This window comes from Chaetodon trifascialis, chromosome 20 (assembly GCF_039877785.1).
Source record: "Chaetodon trifascialis isolate fChaTrf1 chromosome 20, fChaTrf1.hap1, whole genome shotgun sequence".
Classification (NCBI taxonomy): domain Eukaryota; kingdom Metazoa; phylum Chordata; class Actinopteri; order Chaetodontiformes; family Chaetodontidae; genus Chaetodon; species Chaetodon trifascialis.
The window spans coordinates 2,826,363-2,846,995 of record NC_092075.1 but is presented as its reverse complement, the minus strand read 5'-3'; the positions used below and the strand labels follow the sequence as shown (position 1 = coordinate 2,846,995).

Below are 20,633 nucleotides of genomic sequence, written 5' to 3'. Positions count from 1 at the left end.
GTACATTTTGTTGATAAAGCTTCTATACTTTTACTTGAATAAAGGATCTGAGAGCTTTGGTCTCCTACAGGAAAATGTTTGGTGGGTAAATCTCTGAAGAAGAGTTTAAACTTCCTTCTCTGAACAGAAACTAGACGCGATTAGTTTTTCCAGGAGCTGTAAGTCCTCCAGTTCATTTGCATTTCCACAAACTGCGTCCTCTCTGTTCTCACAGGAGCTCAGACTCGTAGTCTCCTCGGTGCAGGACGACGTCTCCTGTCCCTCAGAAACTTTTGCTTCACACATACGGTGTTAAAAACGGCGACGTGTCGACGGGGATGCAGGAACGTGAAGCAAAGCTCCTCCACCCACCTTCACCGTTTCCTACACTCAGTCCGCAGTCTCTTGTCTGCGTGTCCTACGGCTCAGCTGCCTTAAATCTGATGAGACAAGTAGTTTTTTTGCAGAAGAAGAAGAGGAAGAAGAGGAAGAAGAAGAAGAAGCTGTAGATGAAGAAGTGTGTGCACATGTCAAAGGGTGGATGTGAGAGGAGACGGAGGCGTGAATGCTGACACGGCCTTTGATGTTTAACTGGTATTTAGAGGTTAATGAGGCTGTTAGGAAGAGGTGAAGGAAACGCCTGTGAGTTCACACACACACACACACACACACACACACACACACGGGAAATGTGTCTGCAGTGAGTCCTCTGCTGTAAATGAGGATCCCTGTTACATAAAACCTGAAGGGCAAGAAAGCATCAGAGTGATTATTGAGCTTTTTATTCAGGATTCAATGCAGAAGTCTGTCATTCAAACTGCACTGAGGTACTATCAGTTACATGTCTTTAAAGTATCAGCAGTAAAAGTACACACTCTGCAGTAAAATGTCTCTGACGCCTGATTCTGTGTGACATCATTAGCTTGTTCGTATTGATGCAGCATTTTACAGCTGGAGCTGCTGCAGGTGGAGCTACCTTCAACTACTTTATATACAGTTTAGTCCATTGGGGTCCAACCTACGGGTCGGGCCCCTCCGAAGGGTCACCAGATCAATCTGAGGGGTCGTTGAAACAAAGTTCTGATGCACAAAATCTCAAATCTTTTCCAGAATATTTTAAATATTCTATTATTTACATGAAACCGCTGAAAGATTCTTGGAGACAAACAGTGAATCACTTCCTAACAGCAATGCTTGTGGACGTCCACAGCGTCCCCGTGTTTGAGGACATGCCCTCTTAGCTGCTCCTACAGAAGATAAAATGTGCTGAAAGCCCCCTCAGATGCCCTCCAGTTCACTTCATGCTGCCTCTAAACACTTCAGTGTCCAATAAACCTGAATAAATCTGTTCTCTGTCAATAAATAGTCAAAGCAAAGGTCTCTCGACTTGTTAAGATAAAACTTTATTGATCCCACGCCGGGGACATTTCTGTTGCTGTAAACAAAGAAAAATCCATTCACTCCTTTGAATGGATGAAGGTTAAAGTCTCTCTTCACTTCTGAACAAATTAAACCGAAACAACTGGCAGAGCTCAGTATCTGTTTGTTTTTCCATTATTTGGGTGAACCGGCCCTTTAAATTACGACTCGTTTTCTGAGTTTATTATTGATCTGACGTCTCTGCTGCTAACACCAGGCTCAGTGTGAAAAAGCTTCTTTTATCTTAAAGAAACATGCATGTGAGCGCGTGTGTGTGTGCGTGCGTGCGTGCGTGCGTGCGTGCGTGCGTGCGTGCGTATAAATGCTCCTTATCCATGACGAGGGTCGTTCATCCTCCTCGGCCCCACTCCCAGGCTGCTGCTGTCTGTGGGGCAGCGTCTCCTGCTGGGCCCCTCTTTGATTGGCTCCATTCAGACCCTTTCATCTCTAATGGGCCTGTTTGCTGCTCTGTTATGGACACAAACACACCTCGCCCCCCCGGCCCCCCCCCCCGGGCCCGACAGCAGACCAGAGGGAACACATGTCCTAACCTGGAGCTGCTCAGATCTCTGCATGTATGAGCTGATGTCTGCTTTGGTCTCACTGTCTGTCTTTATCAGAGTTTAAAGATAAACCGTCTGAGACGAATCAAACTGGAGACAAAGGGACAACGTGTCCGTCCACCTCTCAGCACCGTCTGACTTCCTGTCTGTGGCTCTCTGCTCGAAGCCCATTGGCTCCCCACGAAGATGGAAATCTTTAAAAACAACAACTGCATATAAATATGTAGTTTCATTTAAAAAACAGCTGCTCGTTGTAGTTTAAACACACAAACAGGAGGAAATGTTTGTAGGGACTATTTTCAGCGGCGGATTAATCCACATTTGGTGCTCTGGAGTGAGTCGAAATTAACTTAATAGTCCAAAATGTTTGTTTTCTGTAAACTGCATCAGAGTCTTCTTCAGATAAAATTACCTCATCGTCTGTTTTACTTTCAATCAATTAGCTGCATGATCAGAAATCCTCCTCATTAAGTCATTTTTGCTAAGTTTTAGTTCTTTATTTTGTATTTAAAACAACTGAACTCACAATTTATCACCTAAACTGTAAAATTTAAAAGGAAAACACATTTAAATGCTTAAAAACATGAAAGCAGAGGATTTTAATAAAAAGAAGATCCCATCGCTCAGCTTCAGCTGGTGACCAGTGTTAATAGAATAATGAGTAAAATCGGCCTCGTCCTTTAACAGAGGTGCAGTTTAGCACGAAGGAGCTAAAGAACAACCTAAAGCAGTTTGTTTCTGCCCTGAATGGATTCCTCTATGCAGATGAAGGCGCTGATGACGCCCAATAATCATTGATCTCCATTGCCGGCAGTCTCCAGCAGTTGCCCGCCCCGTCTGTAACACAGTCAGTTAAGGCCTCTTCCCCTGTCCCATTGATCCCTATCAGCCTCATCAAAGGCTCCCGGGGCTTTGATGGGGACAGCGGGACTGGTCCCGGTGGACGAGCAGGCGCTGCGACTCCCCCTCATCAAACGGGCGGGGGGGGGGGCAGAGGGACGGAGGGATGGAGGGCAGAGAGGCCTTTTCTTTGCACTGAAATTTAAATTTCTCCCCGAATCGAGGAGCTGGAGGCTGCGCCGTGACGCAGCACACCTGAGGCTTCCCAAGCTTTTACGGCAGGTAACAGTGAATGTCCCTCAGGTGTGAAGCGATGAACAGCCCCAACATGCTTTCAACACGGAAACATGCAAATACCCCAAATGAAACAGAGATTTTGTCTCTGTGTTTGGAGGAATTTCTACAAATAAAACCTGCTTTGCCAGGAACTGATTTAAAGTACTTTACCTCAGTAAAAGTACAGAAGTATTTCCAGCAAAATAAAGTATTAAGACTAAACATTAGTGCTGTGCAGTAAAACGTCTCCTGGTGCTGATAAATTGTGATATTATATAACTGAAGCATCGATGTTAGAGGAGGACTTTACTGCTGCAGGTGGAGATACTTTCAAATACTTCATATACAACAGCTGGTTTAGGCCCAAGCTCGGGGTCGGGCCCCTCCGAAGGGCCACCAGATAAGTCTGAGGGGTCGTCAGATGATTAATGTCTTCATTTTTTGGACTTTTCTCTCATTGTTTTTCAGTTTTTGTCTCTTTAGTGGAGCTGCTAACATCTCAAAGACACAACCAGTCTTTCCTCCTGTTTTATGCTCATTTTCACGTTGCATGTAAAAATACGCCTAAAAATGCAGAAGAAAACTCTCAAATATCACAAAGAAAAAGCTTTTCATAGTGATAACATGCATCAGGAATCAGGACAGAAGAGTTGAAGACATTGGGTGTGTGTGGAGCGATGAGGAGGCTGAAACCTTCCTCACTTTCATGCATGAAACAACAGAAATGTCTGACTTGTGCTTCAGTCCACACAAACAGGAGAGACAACAGGCAGGTGATTGGTCCAGTTAAAGCTTCAAAGGGGTCCTGATCATCTGTTGTCCCTCCGTCACCTCCGTCGTTCCGTCTGTGAGCTGGATAATGAGGTGGATGAGTATCAGCGTCGGCCTGCTCCACCCTGTCATGTCCCATCCTGGTCTGCGACGGAGAGGACGGGAGCTCTTTGATGTGACAGAGACAGACAGATGGACGGACAGACGGAGAGACAGACAGATGGACGGACAGACGGAGAGACAGACAGTTATCTGTGTCTCCGTAACAAATGTAGCTCCACCTCTACAGCTACAACAGGAAGACGCTGTTTCCACACTGAAGCATCACATACTAACAAATATCAGTCACTGCGTTTTACTGTAGTACTTTTATTTTGATACTTTAGTACATTTTGCTGATAATACTCCTGTAGTTTTACTACAGAAAAGGAGTATTTCTTCCTGTATTTCCTGTTTCTTTTTTTTTTTTCTTTGAAGTGCAGTGGAGTAAAAGCATGAAGTAACAGAAAATGGAAATACTTGAGTTATGAGGAGTACTACAGTAAATGTCAATCGAATTGATTGATCGTCTGATTATTTCTGTATAAACTGTTGGGGAGTTTAATTCATTATAAAACATCTTATTTTATAAACTCTATAACTTTTGTGTGTAAAGTAACTAAAGCTGTCAGAAGTAGAAGGTAAGATGAAAAGAGAAGACTCAAGTGCAGTACAAGTACCTCAGATTTGTACTTGAGTAAAGTACTTAGAGTACTTAGAGGGCAGTTTGCAGAGTCTGCCTCCTGTTGGCTTCTCCTCCTACCCTCCTCTCCTCTCCCCTCCCCTCCTCTCCTCTCCTCTCCTCTCCTCCCCTCCTCTCCTCTCCTCTCCTCCCCTCCTCTCCTCTCCTCTCCTCCTCTCCTCCTCTCCTCTCCCCTCCTCTCCTCTCCTCTCCTCTCCCCTCCTCTCCTCTCCTCTCCTCCCCTCCTCTCCTCTCCTCCTCTCCTCCCCTCCCCTCCTCTCCTCTCCTCTCCTCTCCCCTCCTCTCCTCTCCTCTCCTCCCCTCCTCTCCTCTCCTCTCCTCTCCTCTCCTCTCCTCTCAGACAGCGCGGCTCCAGATCCGGATCCATTCAGCGGCTCGCGCGGTCTCATTATCGTATCAATGGTCTCGTTTGGTGATTGATCAGATTAATCCTTTAAACCACACGCTCCGTTTACACTCAGCACAGCGCTGCGTCCTCCTCCTCCTCCTCCTCCTCCTCCTCCTCCTCCTCCTCAGCAGCCTCTCGGCCGCTGGAGGAGGCGCAGCCGCGGACGTCATGCGCCTCTTCACAGGTGGGCTGATCCTCCTCAGGTCGTTATCAGCCGCTTTAACTTGATCCCTAAATCCTCAGTTTAGCATTGAAAGCGTCTCAGCAGTTAAAGATGATTTCAGGCGCCACAGACTCAGTTTGCATGACTGTCAGATACTGATGCAGTACTTCTACTCAAGTACTGCACTGAAGTACACGTTTTAGTTACTGTGGGTCGTTTAATTGTTTCACTTCTAGTAAAAGTGTTTTTAAACGCCGTTTTTTTTTTTACCTCACAGAACATAGAAATAAATCAAATCTGGATTTATTTCTAAGTAAATGAATCTGAATTCCTCCTACAGCTTTAATTCAGGATGAAATGTTTTCTGCTGAAGGCTGAATTACTGCACATCTGTCTTTTATAAGAGCAGCAGAGAAAAGCAGCAAATCCTCCATTTCTGCTGAAAAATAACGGAAATTCAGAATTTTCTGTCATTAAACTGAACTTTTTGTTTGATTCTGTTTTATTTCCTGTTTTTGTTTCACCCTTTAAATAGTCTTTACTCCACAAACTTCCCATTCTGTCAATATAACAGAGAATAAAGCTGCCAGGAACCCAAAACACAAGAAAAATGACACAGACGGCTCAAAGATCAACAGACGTTCAGTGAAAATCCCTGAAAATGTTATTATAGAAGAGATCAGTGTTGTAAAAAATAGTGTTTCATGATTTATACACAAATTCAGCAGAAAAATGGAAGAAGTCAAAGTGTTTTACAGTCAGTTTAGATTTATTTTGATTCTGAACAATTCAAAATTAAAAAAATGTTTATTTGAGACACTAAAAGTCTCTCATGATGTATAAAAATGTCATTTAATTTACATTTCCTCGCATCAGTTGAGTATTTAAATTGTCTGCTGTAGACCGAGTATATCAAAGTCGTGCTAATGGTACTTTTACTTCACATCTGAGTACTTCTTCTTCTGCCTTTAGCCTCTGTTAACGTCTGTTTCTTGTAAAAATGACTCTTTATTTCTTGTGGTTATTGATCTAATAACTGACTAAAGGATCATTTCACTTAAATCCTGATTAATTAAAAGAAAGGAAACAAAACCCTACGAGCTCATCGCCGTTAAGCCTGTCGTCACGTCTCGCAGACAGTTTGTCTTTAATCTCGGGATCATCCCGGGATTAACTGCTGCTGTTAAATGAAACCACTCACGGCTCATTATGCTGGTTTTTCTTCCAGAGGCTCCTTCTCAGACGAAGACACAGTTTTGTTAGGGGCAGATAAAATGAAAACGTTAAAGAAATTGTCGCCTGAAGAGCATCACAGTTTGATTAAAGACCATTCTCTTCTTATCAGTGAATCAACAGATAACTGAGAAAAATGCTCTGTAAGATTTTCCACAGCTGAAAGTCTCTGAATGAATCAAACATTTGTCTTTAAAATAACAGAAAACTGAAAAATGCCAGTTTACAGTTTCTCAGAATGAGAGTTATTTAATTTCTAATCAATACAGACAGAAGAGTTCAAGGAAATAAAACTACAAAACCTTTATTTTATCTACATGTGAAGTGAGTTCACCCCAACTGCTTTTTACCTTTTTATTATGAATAATTCAAAGTAAAAGAAATAATCAATGAACCGTGTGAAAGTCCCACATCAACACTTTCAGCTGCTTTTCTGCATACGATGTCTGAATAAAGTTATGTCACTAGGAATAAAACACCCTCAGTGGACTCACAGGTGACTGCAAGGACTCCATATTTGTAGTTCTGACTCACCTGAACTGAAGACTGAAGCTGTTTCGGTTTCAGAGGTTCAAGAACAACAAAAACAAGAATATAAACGTATGAATTTCCTCCATTTCTGTTTATTTATGTCACAAAGACACATTATCATAAACCAACCCGTTCATCATCTGCTTTCCTTCATCACACAGTCTGGACGTCTCTCAGCCGCATGAAGGACAGAGGACGCAGTCTCGGGGACAGAAACCGTCCCAGTGGAGACAGAAACAGACGGAGATGATGCGTTCACAGTGCAGATGTGGCTGAAGAGGAGGTGCAGATGCTTTGGAGTGAGGTGTGTCTATTATCTTTTTTTTTTTTGGAGGCAGGAAGGAGGGAGGTGGAGGTGGGGGTGGAGGTGGTGGGGGGGTGGGGTCCTTCCCAGACTCACTGGAGCCTTGTTGTAACGGCCTCATTGAGACTGAATGAGACGTCTTAATTACTCCAGTTGTGAAAACTGAAGGAGGGGAGGTGGGAGGGAGGTGGGATGTGTGCTTTGATCTCTGGGCTCAGGCAGCTTGAAATGAGGAGGGAAGCCCCTATAAATACTCAGCGTCTGTGGGGAGGGGGGCAGTCAGGACTCTCCCAGCACCAGGACAGACCAGCAGACCCCTGAAGCCTCCTCTGCTCTCTGGACAGAACATTTCACTCAGATTCGACTGTTTCAAAGTAAGGATTTACTCCTCCAGGACAGAGCTGCAGCCATGAGGGGACACTTTTCCATCGAGTGGATGGCCCAGAGCAGCCAGCCGGCGGGGACGGACGCCGTCCCTGCCTCTGGACCCACCACCTGTGGGACACACTCAGAGAGTCTGCCGGGTTTCTACTGCAGGCAAAAGTCTGAAAAGGAGCCAGAACATGAGGAAGACAGGCGGCAGGGACTCGAAGCTTTCAGCCTGAAGCAAAGCTCTCACAGCAGTCAAGGTAAGACCTGTCCACCGGTGGACGTCAAGTACATTTACATTTACTCAAGTACTTGTACTGTACTTGAGTATAGGCCTCTCGTACAGGCATTTTCTATATGTTTTCTGGTATTTGTACTAATGTTAGGTTTGGGACAGTTTACTGACTACTTTTTTCCTGATTATACTCTTGTACTTTTACTAAAGCAACATTTTCAATGCAGAAACTGTATTTTTACAGTGGTATTAGTACTTTTACTTCTTCCTTCAGTGGTTTAACCTGCACGTCTGAAAGTCTTTATTTATCAATGATTTCTTCTTCTGTTCCTCCTCCAGTGACTGAGGCGGGCTTCAGCAGCGGCACAGAGGAGGAGACCTCCGGCTACGAGAGCGAAGGCTGTCCCTCCGTCTCCCCCTCGACCCCCGCCGACTGCACCTCCGCCTCACCGGCGTCGCCTCCGTCAGGGAGGAGGCCCCGTACGGCCTTCACGGCGGAGCAGATCAGCAGCATGGAGAAGGCCTTCAAGAGGAACGCTTACCTGGGAACACAAGACAAGGCGGAGCTGTGCAGGAAGCTCAACCTGTCGGACAAACAGGTAACCATCGTCAGTCTGTCTCCACTGTGATCGATCTGTTATCAGTGAAATCAACCTGTGATCAGAGTGTTCAGCAGCCGCCTCTGAGGGGTTTCATTTCACTTTATTCTGTCATTATTTTCAACTTTTTATCTAAAAATCTACACATAAAGGGTATTTTATTAGCTGATTTTAGTATTTTAGACTCATTACATCCAAACAAGGCTACAGTTAAGACAAAATAATGATTAAATTAAATTCCAGTGTTCACAAACAGAACTGACAGGAAATACATCAAATAAAATACAGTTAACAAAACATCAAATCTCAAAAATTCAATTTCTTGTAATCTAATAATGGGTTTTAAATAAAGACGTTTGGGGGATTTCATTTATATGTTTACTTATGGCTATTTAACTTATTTTTTATTTGGGGGGGGCCTCAGTATTTGATAGTATTCTTATGATATGTTCATTGGTATTACTCTTGCATTGATGCTCTGCAGAGAGAACTTTGCCTCATGCCGTTTCCTCTCTTCCTGTGTTCAGATCAGAAACTGGTTCCAGAACAGGCGGATGAAGCTGAAGCGCTCGGTGCAGGACGCCCTGGCTCAGGCCTGTCAGGCAAACGTGGCCTCTCAGCTGATGCACTACCCCGAGCTGCAGGCCTACAGGCCGGGGCCGTACACCAGGTATCACCCCACAGCAGTGGCGGCGGCGGCAGAAGGCCCGGCTGCCGCCTCCTACATCCACCCCCACGGCCTGCAGTACAGCTCGCCTCTGCCCAGCGTCTCCACTCTGCCGCTGGACTCTTTTTACCAGTACAGCAGCCTCCCAGCGGTCATGCTGCCCTCTGCCTCCACCCAGCTCATGGGCTCCTACCCGCCGTATCCTCAGTATTACTGACAGTGACCCCCAGCCGGGCAACTGCCTTCATCTTTACTGAGATATTTTGTCATTTGACAAAATGAATTTTATTCTTTGAACTTTAAAAAGTTCTCATCTTCTCCTAATAGGACGAACGCTAACAGAAGGATGGTTTATCAGAAACATGGCACAGATGCTGAAGCTCGGATCTTAATCGTGAATCAAACAGGGTGGTGTGCAATACTGTGATCTGTGTGTGTGTGTGTGTGTGTGTGTGTGTGTGTGTGTGTGTTTGTACCTGATGTACAGTTTGAATATATTTAAAGTACAATCTATGAAGTGTTTTATTAGATTTTTTGTTTATATCTCTCTGAAATCAGATTGCCAAAATAAAATCCTTATTAAAACTCGACATGTTATCTGATGTGTTTTCATTCCTATTAAATACTGAAAGTGAGCTGGAACACACTCCAGTACTGCACAGTACATTTTAAGGTACTTGTTCTAGAGCATTTCCATTTTGTGCTGCTTTTCACTTCCACTCCTATACATTTGAATACTTTCAGTCATAGTTTTTTGGCTGCTTAGCTGTGTGATCAGTGTCTGACGGTATGTGAAGTTAAAGAAGCTCCACAACTGCAAATATTCTTACACATTACTGCATCAGGATCAATAATATAACAGATATTCAGCACTCACAGGGGCCACATTTATCTACTTTTACTTTTGATGGAGTATTTTCCAGTATGATTCTGCTACTTTTACTTGAATAAAGGATCATAAAGGAACTAAATACTTCTACCACAGCTGGACTTCTGTGCATCCTTCAAGCATCTCGAGGCGACAGCAAGTCAAACCTGAAAGGAGACAGAAAGAAGAGAGTGACTCATTTGTGCTTGACTGAATTTCTTCCTCTGACCAAAAGAAAACACACACACACACACACACACACACACACACACACACACTCTTTCAAACTCTTCAGAAAGCCTCTTGGATCAGCTGGAAAATGCATCGTCACAAAGCTGAAAACAGACTGTTTTTCTCAACTTATGGTTCCCTCTCACGTTGCACAATTACTGAGAAATCACACTAAGAACAGCGTGTCCCAGCCGAGGACACTGAGGTCATGTTCCTGGTAATATTTCTGGGAATTTGGTGGGTTTTGATGGCATGAGCAGGAGTTTACGTGCGGATTGGTTCTACCTGAGCTAATATTTTCCAGACTAAATGCCTAAAAAAATAATTATAAAACTAATCTAACATCTACTTGAGTCTGGACTCATGGCTGCAGTATTTCTACCGTAGAACCCTACATCCCTGTGTACAAATACTTCTCTGGTGTTTTCAGGTCTTTAGGAAACAGAGTTTATCAAACCATCACACCTTCAGGAGTGAATGCAACCTTTCATCTCTGAGGTGGACTGACACACCACAGGTGGTGCTGCTGACACATCCACCTGGGAGAAAGTAGGTGAGGAAACCTGAAAATTTACCTGGCCGGCAAATGAAACTATGCTGCCATCTGTGGGCAGAGAGAGGTACTGCAAAAATAACACAATGAGCTGCAGGTGGGCTAAACGCTCATACCAGCACCTGCTGCTACTGACTGAAGATGGAATAAAAATATTCTAATTCAAGATAAAGCCAAGCATTCATAATCAGTAAAAGTACACAAGTATTGGCAACAAAATGCACTTAAAGTATAAAAATGTAAAGTTCTCTTCATGCAGACTTTTAGCATCATTACTGAATATGTTGGATTGTTATTATAGTGTATAGAGCATTTTATATCAAAGCATCATATTTTAGAAACTGATTGTTGTTTCGTGTGTAAAATCTTAATGATGAAGTGATTATGGCTGTAAGGTACATGTAGTGGAGTAAAAGTACAATATTTGCCTCTGACATGTAGTGAAGTATAATGAAAAATTTCAATTTGAGAGCTGAGTTATCGTGTTTCCTGTGATGATGGGTAGATAATTTAATATTTAATTAGCTGAACAGATTCTTAAATGAAGCAGGGTATGTGTTTTGAGGCAGGTCAGGTTTCGTCATTTTGAAGCTCCACTCTGGTGACCTGCATGGAAAATAAGAGTATTTCATACAAATGTATTAAAGCGCAGGTGCAATTAGATTTTCAAAGCAAACACAGGATTCCAGACAGCTATGTTTAAGATACACCTCTCAGTTTTTATATCACTTACAGTAAGAAATAAAACTCTTCTCCTTACAAATAAAAATTCTTCAAATGTTTGAAAATTCAGACCTTTGCTCGGTTTAATAAGCCGACACTTTAGGTTTCTTTATTGTACTTTAACAGCTGCTGTTCATTTGCTTAATTACTGCATATAGTCAGAAAATCTATTTACCTGAACATCAAGCAAAGGCGATGCAGGCCTATTTATCAGTCACCAAATCATGCAGACAACATGGAGCAGTAACCATGTTTACTCAAGTCCAGTACTTAACAGTTGTCAGGCACTTTGGTATTTCCATTTAATTTTACTTTTTAATGACAGCTAGAGTTACTGGTTTCTTTTCAAAATAAGATTTATTTCCACAGATACGCATGGTGGTTAATTAAACAGTAATACACTGTAACACATAACAGAGGAGCTCGCAGGAACCAGTTTTCTGCACAGAGAGTACTTTCACTTTTACTTTTGTTTTTGCGTGTTGTAAGATGTAGCACTGCTATGTTTACTTGATGTAATCTAGTAGAAAAAAAAAAACAGTTTTGCACATGTAAAAACGTGACCTTGAAACCTTCCAGACTCCTCTCCGCAATAACTGTGTGGAGAAAAACAAGATATGTCGACACATTTTACCAGCTGAAGCCAAAGAAAATAAATAAAAATATAATTTTCAACATATTATGTCATGAAAACAAGGAGATTTCACAACCGGTGGGAGAAACAAGAAGTACGCAAACGGAACCCCGGGCCGAACCAATGACCAATGAGAGCTCTTCCATGTGGGTGTGACGGACAAAATCGCCCGACCAATCGTAACGCCGTAACCGTGTGAACTCGGGGTAGTGGCAGATGGGTGGACCAATCACAACGCTCCCTGAAGAGCGGCCGTGATGAGCGTGAAGGGGCCGCGCGCTGCCTGAGCGTACGCAGAAAGCAGCTACGCAGGAGAGAGGGGCAGAAGCCGAATGGTGGAGCTGAAGATGGCGGATGGAGACAGCGGGAGTGAGCGAGGTGGTAGCAGCGGGGGAGGCGGTGGAGGCGGCTTCCAGCACTTCCAGAGGGACCAGGAGACCCAGGAGCTGGCGTCCAAGCGCCTTGACATCCAGAACAAACGCTTCTACCTGGACGTCAAGCAGAACAGCAAGGGCAGGTTCATCAAAATCGCCGAGGTAGGGGCCGGGGGCTCTAAAAGTCGCTTGACCCTCTCCCTGTCAGTGGCGGCGGAGTTCCGTGACTACCTCGGGGATTTCATCGAGCACTACGCCCAGCTGGGGCCTAGCAGTCCGGAGCAGATCGCCCAGGCCAGCGTGGGTGAGGACGGCGGCCCCAGGCGAGCTCTCAAGAGCGAGTTTCTCGTCCGGGAAAACCGCAAGTACTACCTGGACTTGAAGGAGAACCAGCGGGGGAGGTTCCTGCGGATCCGGCAGACCGTAAACCGGGGACCTGGATTTGGAGTTGGGGGCCCTGTGGGCGGCATGCTGGCTGGCCAGACCATAGCCCTTCCGGCCCAGGGGCTAATAGAGTTCAGAGACGCCCTCGCTAAGCTCATAGATGATTACGGAGGAGACGACGAGGAGCTGACCGGAGGCATGGCCGCCGGGGGCTACAGCGAGCTTCCCGAGGGCACCTCCATCATGGTGGACTCCAAACGGTTCTTTTTCGACGTCGGGTCCAACAAATACGGAGTGTTCCTGCGTGTGAGCGAGGTGAAGCCGAGCTACAGGAACTCTATCACCATCCCGTTCAAAGCCTGGAGCAAATTCGGAGGCGCGTTCAGCAGATACGCCGAGGAGATGAAGGAGATCCAGGAGAGGCAGAGGGATAAAATGTACGAGAGGAGAGACGAGTCCGAGGGAGATGACGTGGATGACGACTGAGAAGAGCCAGCGAACAGCTGTTAGTCCAGCTCCATGACAGACCTGCAATATAGGGGTATTTTGAGAAAAAAAAAGAAAAAAAGACAGATAAAGTGCATGACAAATCGTGCTGTAATAGCCTACTAAAGTATTGTGGCGTAAAAAAGTACATGTGCAGGGAATTATTGGTGTATTATCCTAAAGTTTGTAGGGTTGAGGGTTGGAGTGGTTGTGTGAATCTCTGAAAGTGGAAGAAAAAAAAAGTGTAAATGAGGTGAATCTCATTGGCTGAAAAAAAGAGTAATGCTTTATTGTACAAAAGAAAAAGAAGATACTCAAACCAGCAAATTGGTTTTATAACTAGAGATGAAGCCGATGAATGCTTTCCTATTCGCGACAGCGTAGTTTATATTCAAAGAGCGAGGAGTCAACCTGTTTAAGACGTTTTCCTTGCTCTGTTTAAGGAGAGCACGAGCATCCGTTGTTTTCCTGTCCCGGTCCAGGTCTCCTCAGTGGGCAGTTTGTGGGGTTTTTGCAAGTCAGTCAGATGAAGACAGGAGAGAGGGGTTTAAAGACGGCTGCTGTCGCTCTGTGGATGTTCTGCATCCCGTTTGTCAGCAGATGGAGGGCTGTCAAACACCGCAGCAGCAGCGGCAGCAGCAGGCAGTTAAACGAAAAGATTACCCAAAATGTGAGGGGAAGTTACTGAGAGGATTATCTTTAAGCCCGAGCGACTCGGGCCTTGTGGACTAAACTAAAGCTTTGACTCCAGCAGTCGGTCGCCGTGTGGCTCGGCTGGGTTTTATGGTAGACATGCAATATTTTCAAAGCGTAAGTCATATTGTTTTCAGGAAGATTCAGGAAGAGCAGTGTGTTTCCTCGCACCAGAGCGTCCCTGGTGTTTGAGACGAGTGGGGAGAGGACTGTCTTTGGCGTCCCCCCACACAGCTGGGACAGCGTCCAGGTACAGATGGGACTTATAACGATGCTCATTCGCTCCCACGTGCCACTACAAGGGTCCAAATATCTGGCGGTCGGACAGGAGCATCAGACGCAGAGAGGCCTTCGAGCTCTGCCGGACTTGCAGGACGGCGGCGCTTTTCCCATCAGCCCCTCTGTCGCGGTCAGGGCTGGGCGGGCGTACGGACGGACGCCTTCGCCAGCCACGGCCACTAACTCACCACATCGTCCAGCTGGTGAAGACCCTGGACAGAAACACACTGATGGATGTTTTCTTTTTGTTTTCAAAAGAGAACTATATTGAAATGAGATTCTACTTATAGGAAAAATATTACCGAACAAACCAGCAAAAGATATTTTGAAATACTTATAAAGGAAAATGTATTCTGTAAAAGAATTTCAAGACTAAAAATAAAGAAAAGGTTAATTTCTTAAAACAAAGTTGTGACTCAAACCTCCAGATTATTTTTCATTTGTTTTTCCTAGAGTGAAAGTATAACGCTTCCTTAATTAAACCGACCTCAAACGCAATAACCATGTTGTGACTGTATATTTTTAAACCCTGTTTTCATAAAGATAATCTATTTGTCCTGCAGTATGTTTATTTTCATTATTTTACTGGGAAATCCCTTAGAAAACAGAAAATGTTTGATGTCTTTAAAGGTCTGATTCATTTCACAGCCACACGAAACCGAGAGAAGCAGCAAATTCACACATTTGTGAAGCTGAAACAGAGAATTTCTGCTGTTTTTTCTTGATAAAACCAAACGATTGATCAATTACCAACACAGTCAGCTTGCTTTTTCCCTCCCCTGGTGTCGTTTCGCTGTCATCTCGGCGTGTTTTTGCCTCGTCTTTGCCTTCAGTTGCGTGAGATCCACTCAGAAATCCTTACTGGGAAATCCAGCGAAATCAAATCCAGACCAGGATTATTGTCCTTTGACTGAAGAGGTCAGAGTGAGGATTTGGAAAGCTGTCGCGTGAAGCTTCAGCCTCACATCGAGCTGGTCTGAGGCTGCAGCCAAAGATCAGGCCTGCTGCACTTCCTGAAGGCCAAAACCACGTCTGCAAATCTTCTGTTTCGTCGTACAACCGACAGAAAACCAAACATGATCAGTTCAGAACCACAGAAGAAGAAATATTCACATTTGAGATGATTGAACCAGAAATGTTCCTTAAAAATCAACATTTGAGCTCATTTACTTTCTGTTGTTTGTCATCCGGTTTGGTTAAAAGCACCAGTGTGACATTTTGAGAAGTCTTGATGTTTTATTCTTAAGTTTTAATATTGTGTTAAAATCTACTTCAGCGTGTTCGCCGTCGGCCAGCTGAGGACATTTTTTGTCTTTTGTGCTTTAAGGAAACAAAACTCAAGTACACTTTAAAAGCAGATCGACGTTACAACAAAGTACTTCAAGTATCAGAATAAAAGTACTCTTTGTGCTGAATCACTGACACATTAACTTTAGCTGATTTTAACTTGGATCAGCGCTGAAGTCACCGTCGTCTGTAGTTTATATTCCGTTAATCTTCTCTTTCTGGTTCCTGCAGCTTCTTAGATGTGAGGATTTGCTGATTTTCTACGTCATGTTTGATAGAAGATGAAATACCTTAAAAGTTTCTGTTGCTCAGGTGGATCCAGCTGGCTGTGAAGACCCCGCTGATACGTTTCATAGTGGAAATATATTAAAAATAGCTCCTTTTTTCAAGCAAAGATGTAGAAATCCTCTGCTTTAAGCTCGTCAGATGTGAGGATTTGCTGCTTTTCTTTGCCATATGTGAAGCTAAACTGAACATCTTTGGGGTTTGGACCAATTACTGCCTAAAATAAGGAATTTGTAGATGCCATGTTGGGCTCTGGGAAACTGCAACAGGCATTTTTACTATTTTCTGAGACTTTTTAGCCTTAAATATAGAAAATCGACATACTAATTGTTAGTTGCAGCCCTGATAAGAGGTCAGTATCAAGAAGTTGTTGCAGTAGAGTATGAAGGCCATATGTGTTACAGTTGCTCTCCACACACACACACACACACACACACACACACACACACACACACACACACACACAGAGCAGCTGTCTCTCAAGCTAATGAAGACTGTCTGCAGGAAGCAGCTCCACACAACAAGAGCTTGTTCTTGAATCCAAAGCAAATGAAAACTATGTGCTGCTTCGTCGCGGTCGCTCTGCGGCCTTTAACCGCCTCGTCCCTCGACGCACTCGTGATGTGAAGACACTGTGTGGAAACATACGGCTGAACTGGTTTCCCGGCTGGTTTGGGGAGCAGAAAGGGGGCCGAAGAAGGAGAAGAAGAAGAGACTTCAGGGTAATCTGACTCCCTCATCTCCTGCTGACCTCTTCTTCTTCGCTTCTCCTCAGCTCCCCCACTCAGCGTAAACCTGGCAGCTGTTGGGCACCCGTGCTTACGCTGTGAGGGTGTGCTGACGGGGCATGCTGGCTATTTTAATGTGGGAGGCCTCCACAGACTTGGCATTCCTGGTCAAGGAGTCAGCTGTGCCATTAGGACCTCATTGCCCGGGGACACGGTCATACAACAGTCTGCTTGTGCTGAGATCTGCTCACATGTGGCACGCTCAGGATCCTCCTACAGAAACACGCCGCCGTGTGCAGAAACACGCCGCCGTGTGCAGGCGGGTCCTGCAGAGAGGATTCATTCAGGAAGCCTCGCGCCTGCTCATTCATTCATTACAGTCAGCGGTGAGACGTTTGTGTGCTAGTTCGTTGTGGTCAGAGTGGCTCGTGAGTTCATTGTTTTATTGTCTCCTACAAGCTCCAACACGAGAATACTGTCCAGGGAAAGTACATTAATCAAGTACTGTACTTATCAGTTCACTTGGCTGCTGCTGTTTTATGCCACTTTTTACTTCTACTCTGCCACAATTCAAAGACAAATATTGTACTTCTTCCTCTAAAACAGCTAAAATTTCTCTTAACTTTGAGAATAAATATTTTACATACAAAATAAATTACCAGTATATGAAATATGATGCACTCGAGCAGATTTGACCCCCCAGCAGTCTGAAATGCTAGAAATCACTCCACACTTGACATTAATAAACTAATAGTACATAATCTTTGCATCCTTTAAAACATGTCTGACTTCATTACTGCACAAGATGCTGTCGTCTTTGTGTGGCACCAGTACTTCATGCAGGTGATGATGAGGCTTGGACCACTGTGGACAGTCAGACCTGCAGGGACATTGTACTCATTGTTTGGAGACATAAACCCAACGCTCTCATAGTGACGACGTTAATGCGCAGAGCACGTCTCAACAAACACGCCTTCCCGTAAAGTCAACAGTCACTGGCTGCTGTAAATAAGAGGCGAGCTCTTGGACGGCTGCTGTCCGTCTCCGGTTGGACTCATAGTGTTTTTGACCTACATATATCTGCATGCATTTATCCTGAGCCTCCCGTTGGATCCTCATTAGGACTCCAGACTTCTTCTCTTTCTGGTGATTTAGGTTCTTAAAGGCCAAAGAACATGAAGAATGATCTGGGGAGGTGAGTTTATTCTGTCAAAATGTAGAGGACGTCATCATTTAGCCTCCGGTTGAGCGCCGTGGTGATGTCTCATAATTTGTCCCCAGTCAAGCATCTTCCTCTCGACTCTTTTGGAGCTTGAAAAGCTGCTGTGACACATTCAGTGTTGGCAGTAATGATGGTGTATTTGTATCATATTTTTTCTTTGGTTTTCTGTCTTCCTGAACTGCATCTTCATTAATGACGAGTGTGAAACACAGTTTTACTGAGCTGTTACTCTCAAAGCACGAGTTGTACTCATATCATATTCCTTCCAAAGTGAGAATCCATCCACAAAGGTGTGAAAGTGAGTTAACAGTTTTTAAAAGTTGGATTTTGTACAGAGGTTCAGTCTGCAGCCACGCTAGCAGCTCTGTGGGACCACACTTTGGCACAGTGGTGCTTTAAGCTAACCAACATGCTAACATATCCACAATGACAATGCTAACACGCCGATGTTCAGCTGACACAATCTACAATCATCTTAGTTTAGCATGTTAGCATGCTAATGGTTGTTAATTAGCACTCCACAGCTGAGGCTGAGGGGGGTGTCATTAGGTTTGCAGGTTATTAGGTCATAAATCAAAGTTACAGAATCACCAAAGTTATCATGATGGAGCTTCAGTACCTGAACCAGATTTCTTATCAGTCCATCCAAAGGCTGTCAAGGCGTCACCAAGAAACAGATATATCAACGTCATGCTGGTGTTAGAGGGAAAGTCAGGTAGGAGTCATCCTCTGGGGACCATTGGATGAAAATCCATCCGGTAATTGTTTGGATATTTCAGTCTGGACCAAAGTGGTGGACCGACCAACAAAGGCATTCCATCCCATCCGTCGGCTGGAAAGTTTTAAAGCTTGAAAATAACACAAACCATCTTTGAAACTGATATCAATACCACATTTTACAGGCATTTGTAAACCGACCACATGTGCGTTTTAATCACATCTTCATCAGGACTAGCTGGAAGCGAAGATGTTCACTCTGTATTCATTAGGGCTTATTAGTCACACAGGCAGAGAATAATTAAGGATGCTGATTGCGACCCTGCAGAACATTTGATTGCACTGTTATTGAGCCGTGTGAATGAGGTGCAGCAGGCCTGACCGCTGACAACTCTGCTTGTGAGTTTAGCTCAAGACCTTTTTCATGACGGCGGGTTCGGAAAACCCCAAAAACCGAAAACCCTGATGACCCTCAAGCAAGTTCTGCAGTCATAAGGAAGGTCTTTTTTCAGATTTCTAAGGGTTTGCATTTGTGATAGACACCAGAGATGATGATACCCTCAGGCAGGGTAAGACTGAATCTAAAAATATGTGTATCACGTCTGTGTGTCCGGAGTTATGACTCAGCCTCCACGCTTCCACTCACAGTTTGAAAAGCTCTGTATTACAGTATTAAACAAAGGAAGAAAACCTCTGTTAATCAGGTTGCATCCCTCATTCCTCACACTATTCATTACATTTGACGCTGAATGGAATGATTTCCTTTCCTTCGTGCAAACATTGCTGAAAAGTATCAGCCATGAGCAGTCGCTTATCTGCAGTCCATTCTGGCGGCTGTCTGAATGCGACAGCTTTGTTATGCTGCCATGGAAAGTTGGCAACCTTTAGTTTTTCCTCCTCTGACAGACAGCTGGATTTAACCAGCCCGTCTGATACGGTTGTTGAAATATTCAAGCACTTAGGTATCCATTAAAACTTCACTTAGCATATTATTAAGCAAACTGTGAACAATTTACTAGACAGGATAAAGAAGAGGATATAGGAGTTTAGATCAGGTGAGGCGTCAGATGTTCAGTTTTAAAAGAACAATCATGTTAAGTTCTTGGAAATGACTCTGCTGCAGAGCGCACTCTCAGAGGCACTCAGGTAGCACCTCCATTAACGAGGCCCTCTGTGCATATTTAAACAGACACGCTGAATGTAACATCGCGCATTACAAGAACAACTCCATTCCCCCAGCTCTGAGGTGAGAGGCCGCTCCTCGCGCTCCTTAATGAGAGCTGACATCACACTGCCGCGATGGAACAGTTAAATCCTCCACACTGGCTGCCGCTGCAGGGACTGGACTGGCGTGAAAAGAGATCATGTATAAAAAGACTTGGGCTTTGCAGCACAGTATTGACAGATGTGGTCTCTGTGAGTATGAGGTGAACTATGCAACAGTGCAGTGACTCACAGTGGATTCCACAAGCATTTGGATGGAAAACAGTTGTTTTAGCTTTTTGTTTCAGGTCCAACATATTTGCACAGTACGTCTAAAATATATAAATATAGCTAGTCTTTTGTAAAGGATTTTATTATTGTATTTCTGTGGTTTTCAATGAGAAAATGCAGTCATGACTCCAGCTGGCTCTCGCCTGTGTCCAGTAGGCTTCGCGGCTGACGGTCAAATGGAACAAACTGATTTTCATCCAAGCAATATCGTTACTTAAATCTGCATTAGTGGTTCAAAGGATGGCAGCATCAGTCGCTCCATCATTTTGCAACTGCCGAGTAACAACTTCTGGATGGACTGCCTTGAAATTTGGTAGCCTGAGGAAGAATCTTAATGACTTTGGTCATCCTCTGGCATTTCCTCTAGGGCTACAAAGAGGTTCACATTTGTGGATTTCAGTGAAATGTTTGAACAACTGTATAATGGATTGTCATGAAATTTGGTTCAGACATTCATGTTCGTCTCAGGATGCATCGTAACACCTTCAGTGACCCTCTGACTGCCTTGAGGTGAAAATTTAAATTTGTCCAATGGCTGAACTCTGCCACAACAAATCATCTCCCATCAGCCTCAGCTCTACTTTGTGTTGTGCTTA

The 20,633-nt window shown here is 44.2% G+C and overlaps 2 protein-coding genes across 2 annotated transcripts; both read left to right on the top strand.

The window, feature by feature from the left end:
* The first annotated feature begins 7,485 nt into the window (after positions 1–7,485).
* Positions 7,486–9,667, top strand: ved (ventrally expressed dharma/bozozok antagonist). Its single transcript, XM_070988876.1, has 3 exons — positions 7,486–7,838; positions 8,153–8,412; positions 8,940–9,667. The coding sequence occupies exons 1-3, from the start codon at positions 7,619–7,621 to the stop codon at positions 9,294–9,296; spliced, it is 837 nt and encodes a 278-aa protein (XP_070844977.1). The 5' UTR covers positions 7,486–7,618; the 3' UTR covers positions 9,297–9,667.
* A 2,139-nt stretch (positions 9,668–11,806) lies between these two features.
* Positions 11,807–13,641, top strand: purbb (purine-rich element binding protein Bb). Its single transcript, XM_070988875.1, has one exon. It carries the CDS (start codon positions 12,421–12,423, stop codon positions 13,330–13,332), a length of 912 nt encoding a protein of 303 aa, XP_070844976.1. The 5' UTR covers positions 11,807–12,420; the 3' UTR covers positions 13,333–13,641.
* Positions 13,642–20,633: the final 6,992 nt, after the last annotated feature.

Coding starts and splice junctions, on each gene's coding strand:
- ved (XM_070988876.1), top strand. CDS start 7,619: ATGAGGGGACACTTTTCCATCGAGTGGATGGCCCAGAGCAGCCAGCCG. Junction 7,839..8,152: donor AAGCTCTCACAGCAGTCAAG/GTAAGACCTGTC, acceptor TTCCTCCTCCAG/TGACTGAGGCGGGCTTCAGC. Junction 8,413..8,939: donor TCAACCTGTCGGACAAACAG/GTAACCATCGTC, acceptor TCCTGTGTTCAG/ATCAGAAACTGGTTCCAGAA.
- purbb (XM_070988875.1), top strand. CDS start 12,421: ATGGTGGAGCTGAAGATGGCGGATGGAGACAGCGGGAGTGAGCGAGGT.